The 11,157-nt window shown below is 51.1% G+C and overlaps 1 protein-coding gene across 3 annotated transcripts in view; it reads left to right on the top strand.

Moving 5' to 3' along the window:
• Positions 1-498: 498 nt before the first annotated feature.
• Positions 499-11,157, top strand: part of H6pd (hexose-6-phosphate dehydrogenase/glucose 1-dehydrogenase) — a 29,224-nt gene continuing 18,565 nt past the window's right edge. The window contains exons 1-2 of one of the 3 annotated variants that reach the window (XM_020157502.2): positions 499-921; positions 10,168-10,804. In XM_020157502.2, coding sequence (XP_020013091.1) covers positions 917-921; positions 10,168-10,804 — 642 coding nt within the window. In that variant the 5' untranslated portion in view covers positions 499-916. The other 2 variants (XM_074081425.1, XM_020157501.2) reach the window with 2 other exon arrangements.

Below are 11,157 nucleotides of genomic sequence, written 5' to 3'. Positions count from 1 at the left end.
ATTTTCATTGTGAAGATGCAGTCAGGTGTCAATGCCACCTAATGATGAGGTGTGAGTGAGGTGGAGCTGTTTGATGGGGCGTGACAAGCGCGTGTACTCCAACACTTAACTCACTATCTCTAGATATTGGAAACGGGGTCGACACTGAACTTCTTTGGACGCTCCTTCTACCAATGGGGGAAAACAAGGCCTGGGGAGGTCAGGTATCCTGATCCAGATCCCAGGAGGAGCCAGCAACCCGACTCCCGGGATCTCCCGACGAGACAACCACCTCCCTTGGCATCTTTTGGGGGCACACGCGCATTTCCGGCAGCAGAAGGACCCGAGGAGGGGAACAGAGCTGCGAAGGCAGGCGGGGCGGGCGCTCAAGTTCAACCGCCCCACGCTAACCGGGGAAGAAGGCCCCGCCTCCTCGCAGGCGAGCGCGAGCCACGGGGCGTGGCCGCCCATGTCCCCGCCCCCTCCGCGCGCCCTACGCCAGGCTGCTGCCGCGCGCGCGCGCGTTTCGCTCCGCGCCCCACTGCGCGCGCCTCCTCCTGGGCCCTACTGCGCGCGCCCCTGGCCCCGGGGTGAGCGGGTGCGGGGCTGCGGTGGTCTGAAGTCTGGCCTCTGGGCCCTGTCCCCGCTTGCCCTGACCCTCGGTGGCATCTCAGGTTGTGGGGCGAGGGGGCCGGGCAGGCGCGGGGCGGCCGCAGGGCTGGACTTGGCCTTGAGCCCTTCCCGAGCGCCCCGGCGCAATCCGAGCGCCGGTGAGGCGCGGGCCCGCGTGACGCACGCACCTGCTGGGGCGGTGGCCCTGCGGAAGAGGAGGCGTGAGCCGGGGTCGCAGGCCCGAAAGCCCCCGGGAGCGAACCCTGCCCGCCAGCCCGCTCGCCCCGGCCACTTCCCGGAGGAGCTGCGGGCTCTACCGAGCGAGATGAAGTAAGCTGCCACCCCCGCCCCCGCTTGCTCTCCAGCTGAGTTATTTATAACCCGACGGTCAGCCAGCCGGCCTGGAGCCTGGCCAAGGAGGTAGCAGGGATCCCCAGGCACTGTGCTCGCCGGAGTCGCCACCCACCCGCCCGCTGTCGCCTCTTAGACTCCGCGCCCGTGCCCTCCTTCCGCAGAATAAAGGAATCGCCACCGTCCACAGAGCCTGAGGGCTCGGTGCGGTTTGGTGGCCGGTCACTAGAAGGCGGCCAGGCTCCTCCCAGGGGGCCCAACGCGCCCCATTCCTTAGGCTTCCCGGAACGACATCCGATGCGTGGGAGCCCCGAGCTTTCCCACTGCTTAAGCTTTGGCCTGTGCTCTCGGGTTTCAGACAGCGTTTCCAACACACCACCCAGTGAGTGATTTTCCAGAGGTAAACCTCGCTGGGTCTCTGCACAGTCTTGAATGCTTAGCCAGAAACGAGAACTCTGGAGACATCTTAAGGCTAAGATCGTTGCACTCCCCCCACCCCCATCCCCAGAGCATGGCTCGTGGGGGGTAACATGACAGATTGGACATAGTCTAGACTACGTTCTACAGTCTCTGCAGCGGTGCATGATAAAGTCTTTGAGTTTGTGAGGCTAATCTTTTAGTGAATTTTGGAAACACCCAAGATAAGAGTGCTGCGTCTAGCATGAGCAGAGGATTTGGGGTGGTTTTTGTTTCGTTTTGTTTTGCTTTTTTCAGTACTGGGGTTTGAACTCAGGGTTCAAGCTTGCTAGGCAGGTGCTCTACTGCTTAAACAGTGCCTCCAGCCCTTTTTGCTGTGGTTATTTTTGAGATAGAGTCTCACTTTTTGCTAAGTGGGTGTGGATCACCATTTTCCATCACTACCAGCTTTTTCTATTGAGATGGAATCTCATAAACTTTTTGCTGTGACTGGTCTCAAGCCACAATCCTCCCAACCTCAGCCTCCTGCGAAGCTGGGTTGACAAGTGGGAGCCATGTCTCCTAGCTGTTGAGTAGGGCTTATTTTTGAGAATTTTTGGCATAACGGTTTCTTTGAAATACATGATGGCTCAACACAAAGCCATAGTGAGTATAGGCAGGAATTTGTTTTTACCCAAAGAGTAGAGTTTAAGTTACTGTTATTCTGTGGATAGTTCTGGGTCATTTAAAAGGGAAACCTGTGAGCAAACACAGGGAAAGGGAAAGTTTCCTTTGGTCATCTGTTTGAACAAGGCGAAATGTCCTTGCTTTACAGCCCAGAGCAATTAAGCAAAGAGCTTAGGGCAACCCTAAGCCTGAGTTAGAGCTTACTCTTTTTATTCTTTGGTATGTATGTATTTATTTTTGGCAGTTCTGAGGATCAAACCCAGGGCTTCATGCATGCTGGCCAAGCAGTCTACTACTGAGCTACAGACCCATTCCTTATTCTTTACTCTTCCTGCCACATGAGAAACTCAAAGGGAGTGCAAAGATCCCAGCATCGGATCCCTTTTTCATCACTATGATTGCAGGTCCAATAAGCTGTCATGAGCCATTCCTTTGCTGCTGCTGCTTTTCTCCTCCTCCTCTGAATACTGGGAATTGAACTCAGAGCCTTTCTCTGCCACTTGAGTCACACCCTAGTCCTTTTAATTTCTTTTTCCCATACAGTCTTATGCTCTCTACCTGAGCTGGCCTCAGACTGTGATCTTCTTTATGTCTGTCTCTGGAATAGCTGTGATTATTGCTGTACACACCCCACCCTGCCTCCTTAGCATATTTTTCTGTTGTGAGATGGTTTATTGGTTTTACAGGCATTCCGAGAAGGTGGTAAGAAGCGCCTTGTTCATGCTGGTGATGTGCAGAGGTGGAACTGACACTTTTTGAGTGCTTACTGCTTGCCAAGCATTTCCATAAGTGCCATACTCCCCTTATCTCCTCATCGGCTTGTTTTCCCACTCTGTGGTTAAGGTACAAAGGTTAAATAACTTGTCGGAGGTCACCCAGCTGCTCAGAGACAGGGCTAAGAGTTGAATCCAAGGCTCTCTCGCTTAGCCAGCTCTCCAGAAACTAACCTGAGGGCCTTCCAGATTTTACCAGAGCTTTTTAATGTCAGAAGGAGGGAGGGGGAATCACTGTTAGGCAAAGTGGATGTGTGGCCAGAGCAGCTGTGTCCTGGAGCAGAGCTGCTGCCCACTGGCTAGTTTGTGTGAGAGAACTAGCCTGTCCAGCCAAAACCCCTATTGGTCCAGTCTTGGAGAGGAGCAGAACCATTATCTACACCAAGACAGTGATTACAGTTTTGCCATTTGGAGATATAACCACACATTCTACAGTAGGAGGGAAGCTAACTTTCCATCTGGACTGCCATACTCACATCCTGTCCTCTCTAAGCTGTCTGGCCCCCTCGGGAAGTTATTCTGCCTTGTAAGCCTTCTTTCTTCTCTACTCACTGCTGAACATGGGGTCACAGTAGTACCTACCTCATGGCTTGTGGTGAGGATTAAAGGGTATGATGCCTGTCATAGCCTAGCGTTTGGCATATGGCTAAGTGCTCAATAAATAGCTCTTATTACTTAACATTTTGTTACAAGTAATAAGCAGCTGCTGATGCCCAAAATCACCATCGGAGCTTTTTCCTCCATGCAGTCATTCAGATGTATTTGTTGATTTAGTTCCTTCAGCAACTGCTTCTAGAGTGTCCTCTGTGTGCTAGGCATGCTTTGGGTAATGGAACTACTTTAGGAAACAAAACAAAGAAGAATCCTATGCCTCCTCCCTGACTTACCTTCTGGGGCAGGGGAGGGAAGGAGTGGTGGACAATAAGCAAGATAAATGTAGTTTTCATAGGGTATGTTAGAAAGTGATAGCTCTACAGAGAGATATAAGGCAGGAGAGGAGGGCTGAGGGTGTGAGATGGAGGTGGCTGGTTTACAGTTTATTGAAGTGCCCTGAGAAAGCCTTACTGAGCTATTGATGGCTCAGTAAAGAGCTAAGGTGAATGAGGGAGTAATCAGGTGGACCACTGCTGGGAAAAGTAGGCCAGGCAGAGAGCACAGTGAGTACAAAGGCGCTGAGGCAGAAGAATGAGCAGCTAGAGTCTGAAGAGGGGCAGATGAGAAGAAGAGATCAGAGGGATGGGCAGGAGGGTGAGATGTGTAGACCCTGAAGGTCACCGTGATCCCTGAGCTCAGCTCCCTAGGGACTAGAGGTAAATGCAGGAGGTCACGAGGGAGGTTCCCAAGTAATCCAGACAGAGACCATGGTGGAGTGGAAGAAGGTGATGAGGAGCAGTTGTATCCTAAATAAATTTTGAAGATAGATACTATAGGATTTGCCAAGAGATCTGACCATCCCAAGGTTTGCGACGTGATCACCTGGAAGGATGGAGGCTGGGGGAACTGCACTTGAAGCAGGTAGGGAGGCTAACTCAGTGCAGTTGATTGAACTTGTCTGAAGTTGTGTGGAAAGTTCAGCTCTGGGCCGGTAAATGTTTAACAGTCGGTTCTGCATGGGTTGGTATTGCAGTGGGGACCTGATTCATAGCCTTTGTCAATATTTGTGGTATAAATATTCCCGTTGGCCAGGTTCTAGCACACTAATATGAAATATCTCCCCCTTACAGATACAAGAACTATAAAAAGCATAGATGAGAGTGAAAAAAGTGGTCAAATGATTAGGAGGCAATGACTTTTGATTATTACCTTAATTTTTAATCTAACTTAATTATGTATTTATATAATTCTATTTTTAGTAATAGCTGTGTTTAACAACTGACCTGAAAATTTAGTGATTGATTCTTGTATGCAGTTATGAAGTGGGTGTAGTCCTTCACTGTTTCTGGCCACCCACAACTGGTACCTACAGAGGAAGTAGGAGTGAGAGGTCTCAGCTCGGTAAGGACCCCAGAGCTGCATCTGGAAGCTTTTGTCTCCTGTCTGGTCCTGAGGGGAATGAACACAGATCAAAGTTGACTGACTGCAGAGTTTGGACTTGGGGCTGCATGGATGCCTTTGGCACAGGTGGACCAGGACAAGAGAGGAAGTGTGCAGGGAAAGTACTAGGGTTGGCTTCAGTTTAAAGTGAACTTTAGTTTGATTCTTGTTTTCCTCCAATGTTCTTCCAAACTTATGGGTTGTGATTTAAAGGACATTCCCTCTTCCTGCCTCACACACAGAAGCAGTGTCGTCCATGGGGCTGGAAAGGGAACATGGCGCCAGCAGCAGCCACTGACCTTTCCCTCCCAGCTCCTTCCTCCCACCCCTGCTCTGCTGGGCAGAAAGGGCCAGCCCTGCTTCCTCCTATGGCTGACCAGACACTGCTCTGCTGCTGGAGCTCTGGCACAGACTGCTTCTGCCTGTGCTGGCCTGATGAGGCACAGCTGTGTGAGTCTGGCCAGACGCATACCTTTCCCACATGGGTGAAAACAAAGACTAGAGCCAGGTTCTGATCCAGACCCCCTGGCCAGCCAAGTAAGGGTTCCCCTTTCTGGGATGTTAGCAGGGCCCTTGTCTAACAGGTGAGTCTCCCCTGGATGACCTCTCAGACTCAGAGTTGGGCAGCCAATGATGTCCTGGACTGAGTCACTGTGCCCAGTCAGTCCTAACTGTACCATGATCCTGGCAGAGCAGTGCCTGGTGCCTGTCCCTGGAAGAGGTCCTTGGATTTTGTAGTGAATGCATTTCTGGCTACTTTCCTTCCTTCCTTCCTTCCTTCCTTCCTTCCTTCTTTCCTTCCTTCCTTCCTTCCTTCCTTCTTTCCTCTCTCCCTCCCTCCCTCCCTCCTTCCCTCCCTTCCTTCCTCCCTTCCTTCCTCTCTTCCTTCTTCCCTCCCTTCTTCCCTTTCTCCCTCTGTCCTTCCTTCCTTCTTTTCTCTCTTCATATTTCTTTCCTTCCTTTTTATTATTACTATTTTTTTTTATCACTGTGTAGCTCAGACTGGCCTCAATCTAACCATCCTCCTGCTTCAGCCATTACACTATCTCCTGGCCAGTTTCTTGAATAAGAATTGTTGCACATGAAACTGTATCCACCTCACTCTTAGGATATAACTCAAAGAGTCTTAACTTCTCCACACTCAGGTAGCAGCTCCATCGTAATTTAGCTCTGGATTTCCTGGCCCTACTGTGTTGGTATAGGGCTCTAAGCACTTTCCTGAATCTCTCTGATGGTAGGGCAGAGACTTCCCTTCCTTGGGAAGCATAGAACTGAGGGGCAGTAAAATATCTGGGATATGCTTCATTTCCAAGCTGAGGAAGCTGAGGCCCAGCCAGGTTCAAGGTTATATAGTTGTTTAGGGCAGGTACTAGACAAGACTGACCACACTTTCCAGTTCCGAAGATCCTGGCTTTTCTGTCCTGTAGCGTCACAACTGTTTACCAAGGGTATCTTACTGATTTCTTAATTAAAAAACAAGAGAAGAAAATTCATAGTTGGATCTATATGGCCGTGCTTTTTGGCTCTCTGCAAATTTGGTAGATTTACTTCCCAGCCTGGTTCTCTCAAGCAAAAAGTTCTTCAGAAAAAACCTTTCAAACACACAGCCTCTATCTACAGCATGAGGGTGACTGGGAGGGACCGCAGGGAGCTATGCCAGAGCTTCCCTGTACTACACCTCTGCTGCAGGACGAGGGTCCCATTCCTACCTTAACTGGAGGTTAACCATGCCAGCCTTTCTCCTGCTCCTGGCACTGCAGGTGTTTATTGGAGTGGAGTGTGAAGTAGATCTGTGCTCCAGGGCCATCTGCAAGGTTGGCTCTGTAGCCCAAGAGACTAGTCTTCCCCTTAGATAGTAGTGGTATCATGCACCCTTGGGTGCACGCTTAATTCACTGTGTTAACATTTGTCTAGCATTTTTGTCTTTTTGTTGCTGTTGTTTGCAATACTGGGGTTTGAACTCAGGGCCTACACCTTCAGCCACTCCACCAGCCCTTTTTTGTGATTGGTTTTTTCGAGATAGAGTCTCAAGAACTATTTGCCCAGGCTGGCTTTGAACCATGATCCTTCTAATCTCCGCCTCCTGAGTAACTAGGATTACAGGGAAGAGCCACCAGCGCCCAGCTTTTGTCTGTTTTTGTTGCATGCCTCATCACAGTTAAACCTCACAAGCCTCCGCCCTTCAGGTTGGTGGGATCAGCCCTGTTTCATAGATGAAGAAACCGGGACTCAAACCGACTAAGTGGTTTGCTGAGGTCCTACAGCTGGACGTAGCTCCTGGGACCCCTGGCACAATCCTCTCTTGACTAAAGAAACTGGGTAGTGCAGCAAGGAGGGCTGGGGTGTGACTTCACAATTGATGCCACTTGCTCAGCTTTCTTGTCAGTAAAGTGAGAATCAGCCCAGAACCTGCCTGTTGTTATTGTGAGGTGCTAAGGCAGTATAACAAAGTCACCCTGGTTAACATAGGCGTTATCTGGTTCAGTAGTTAGTAGCCAGTTGTTCCAGGAAGATGGGCGAATTAAACCGTTCCTGGTTGTTTGGTCTGCCCTGAACCTACTGAGTCAGCATTGCACTGTCTTGATGTGCTGTGGGCCTTTTGATTCAGATGCCCTGCTCAGCATTCCGGAGTCTTGCCACCAAATTGTGCTCCTTGGAGCAGGCACATCTGGCTCCTCCCCTGGCCTTCTTTACCAGAATCTGCACTTTAAAAAGATCCCCAGGATATGCAAATACCCATTAAAGTTTGAGTAAAGCAAATGCACAGGCCTGCCACCCAAACTGACTTAGGAAGGACTTGTTCCCTAGGTGTTCAGCAACCACAGTGTAAGCAACTGTGTTGAAATACCCGATACGGCAGGTGCTTACAGGAGTGCTGGGAACATAAGCAGAGATAAGGACAGCTGACCTGAACCCTGATGGGAACAGGGCTGATAAGGAGGACTGCAGCCTGGCATGCAGTCAGGGAGGAATAGGATTTAGCAGAGAGCCAGGCACCTGGTGGTCCACAGTCTTGGAGGGTGGGTACAGGTGCTGGCCTTGGGTCTTGGACTCCCCCGCACCTTCCATCAGGCACTGTAAGGTCCCCTAGCTCCCCGTGCCGGGCACATCCAGAGCCCTGTCTTCCAGGACTGATCAGGAGTTTGAAACATGGCTTGCCAGCTGGCGCTTCCCCCCTTTCCAGGCTGTTCTCTGGGCTTCAGGTTTCTGCCTGCCTCTCTCCAGTACTGACCTTGCAGCTTTTTCTTCCCTCTGGGCACAGGCTATTTCCAGTTGAGAAGGAAACACTGGAGGTCCAAAGACAGGACTGGCAAGCAGGAGAAAGAATGGGCCTGTGGTCCATATGTTTATTTGGGAGTGAGTGCAGATACAGAGAGACAGGAGAGGAAGGCTGGGGGCCACTCAGGTGGTCCTTGGATGAATGAAAATGTCAGCATCCTGTGGACACCATCCCAGACATTGTTCTTGGGCCTCTGACTTGGTGTGGCTATTGCCAGGCCATCTTGGGACTGGATCTCCAGAGAAACAAGGAAGATGCAAAGGAAGGGTAGGGGAGGGCCAAGAGGCAGATTTGGTCCCCTCTGTGTGGGGATGGTGGCTAATAAGCTGGCTGGCTCAGTGGGGCCATTCACATGTTCAGTCTTCTCTTTAAATCTGATCTCCCTCTCTGCATAAGCACAGTACGCCCCCACCCCCAGTGTGGAGGCAGATTCTGCCAATCCTCTCTGCCTCCTCTGTGAGGGTACTCAGTCAGTCCCTTAGTTCCCCCTTCACTCTCCCACCACCAGGCTGGGCCTCCTTTCTACCATCTACTTCCCATGGTCATGATGCCAACCATGTTTCTTTCCTCCTTACTTCCTTGTGCCCTTTCCCCAAAGTCTGGTCCCAGTGGGAAATTTGCTTCAGGGTGCAAACCAGCACACACTGGGCCCTATGACCTTGACCAGAACAGAAGGCCAGAAACAGCAAGTACTCTGATGTGTACATGGCCTGTCCAAGGCTACAAGCCTCTCAGATGTGCAAGCTGCCTCAAATCAGGCAGAAACCAGCCTGATGACATGCTTGCCTTTCAGAATTGGTGGCATACAGTTGCCTAGGAGCCAGAAAGCCTCATGTCCCAGCTTCCCATTTTCATATTATGGGTCCATTATCCATTATTCAGGAAAGAGCCTTAGCCTTTCCATCTGCAAAAGGGCAAACTGTAACAGAACACACCCTGCATGATTTTTCAGGGCTCTTGTCTGAATTCCATGGGATTTGTTGCAATGCATAGAAGTACATGGTTCAGGCTGGGCATGGTTGTGCATATCTATAATGCCTCAGGAGACTGAGGCAAGAGGATTTCAAGTTTGAGGTCAGCCTGGGCTACATAGTGGGACCCTGTCTCAAAAAGAAAAATATACTTGGTTCAGTGATAGGCACATGCAAGCATTCTGTGTTTGCTGCTATTGCTCTTCTGCAGTAAGAAGTTTCTGTGCACATGGTGCTTACAAGGTGGTGGGCTCTGCCCTGAGCAAAATGGACTGGAGGTGTGGCTCAAGCAACAGAGCACCTGCTTTGCAAGCGCAAAGCCATGAGTTCAAACCCCAAAATAATAATAATAATAAGTGTCCAATTATTAAAGAGTTGAGCTGGGATTCACACTCAGGCAGTGAGTAGGTTATTTGTGTGTGTGTGTGTGTGTGGTGTGTGTGTGTGTATGAGTGTGTGAGTGTGTGTGTGCATGATGCTGGGGATTGGACCCAGGGCCTTTGTACATGCTAGGCAAGTGCCTTACCACTGAACCACACTCCTAGCTCAGAGTCTGTTTTAAATCACTGTGCCAGTCATTATTAGTAGCAGTTCTGTGTAGAGTCCAGTAGACATGGAAGAAAGCCAAGGGAGAGGTGAGAGGAGATATCACCTCTTCTCACAGTTTCAGCCATCACCTGGGGGGTCTGCTACCATTCCTGGACTAGGGTTGCCCTGCTGGTCTAGACGACTGTGCTCACAGATGAGACTGGCTGCATTTGCAAAGTGGACAGGTCCCCTTCTCAATCCTGTGGGGCTCCTTGTGTCTTGTGCTACTTTCCCATGCTCCTAGCAGCAGAATCTCTCCCAGGCATAATATCTGTTTGCAGGACAGCCTCCCTACCATTGACTTCCTGGTACAGAGGCCTAGCTGCCAAGGAAGGAGAGGAATGCCAAAGGACTATGACATTTTCCCAAGAAAGGTGGCTGTTTGTCACCAGACAGGAAACAATTTGATAGCTTGACACGTTTGCTTCCACATCACAGCTACCTGAACTATGTCTGACTCTTCCTTGTTCCTTGTCTGTCTTTGCATGCATCCCAGGCACTCAGGCACTTGGAAGATGCTCACAGTGGCTGTGTGCATGGCCCTTCTGGGCTGCCTGCAAGCCCAGGCACTCCAGGGACATGTCTCCATAATCCTGCTGGGAGCAACTGGGGACCTGGCTAAGAAATACTTGTGGCAGGGGCTGTTCCAGTTGTACCTGGATGAGGCAGGGAAGGGCTATAGTTTTAGCTTCCATGGAGCCGCCCTGACGCCCCCCCAGCAGGGCCAAGAGCTCATGGCCAAGGCCCTGGAATCCCTCTCCTGCCCCAAGGACATGGCACCTGGTCACTGTGGCAAACTCAAGGAGCAGTTCCTGCAGCTGAGCCAGTACCGACAACTGAAGACGGATGAACACTATCAGACTCTGAGCAAGGACATTGAGGCACAGGTCCAGCGGGAAGGCCTCCGAGAGGCCGGCAGGATTTTCTACTTCTCGGTGCCGCCCTTTGCCTATGCAGACATTGCCCGTAGCATCAACAGCAGCTGCCGGCCAGGCCCAGGCGCCTGGCTGCGGGTTGTCCTTGAAAAGCCCTTTGGCCACGATCACCGCTCAGCCCAGCAGCTAGCCACAGAACTAGGAAGTTTTTTTCAAGAAGAGGAGATGTACCGGGTGGACCATTACCTGGGAAAGCAGGTGAGCTACAACTCAGAGCCTCCCAAGGCTGGGGTGTGTTGGCTGCCAGTGGACCCCATCAGCAGGGCCACGTCGCCTGAGGGCATTGGGAACTCTGAGCCCTCGAGATCTCCCTGCAGGTGGGCAGGAGGTGCTATGGCAAGAGAAACCAGTGAGCAATGGGCAGGACTGCTGATCCTTGTCTGTAAGTACAGCTTCTAGTTCTTTGTGTGTCTCCAGCCTTGTTCCTGACTCTCATTCCTCAGTGTTGCCCTGCTCCCTCCACCAGAGGTGGCCAAGAAATTCTGGTGTCTGGACCTGGTTTCCCTATGGGGATGTCATGAGAATTAGATTCAGCCTATTTTGTACCCATC

The sequence above is a fragment of the Castor canadensis genome, chromosome 7, assembly GCF_047511655.1.
Source record: "Castor canadensis chromosome 7, mCasCan1.hap1v2, whole genome shotgun sequence".
NCBI classification, from domain to species: domain Eukaryota; kingdom Metazoa; phylum Chordata; class Mammalia; order Rodentia; family Castoridae; genus Castor; species Castor canadensis.
The sequence above is the reverse complement of the archived record's forward strand: the minus strand, read 5'-3'. Positions and strand labels throughout refer to the sequence as shown.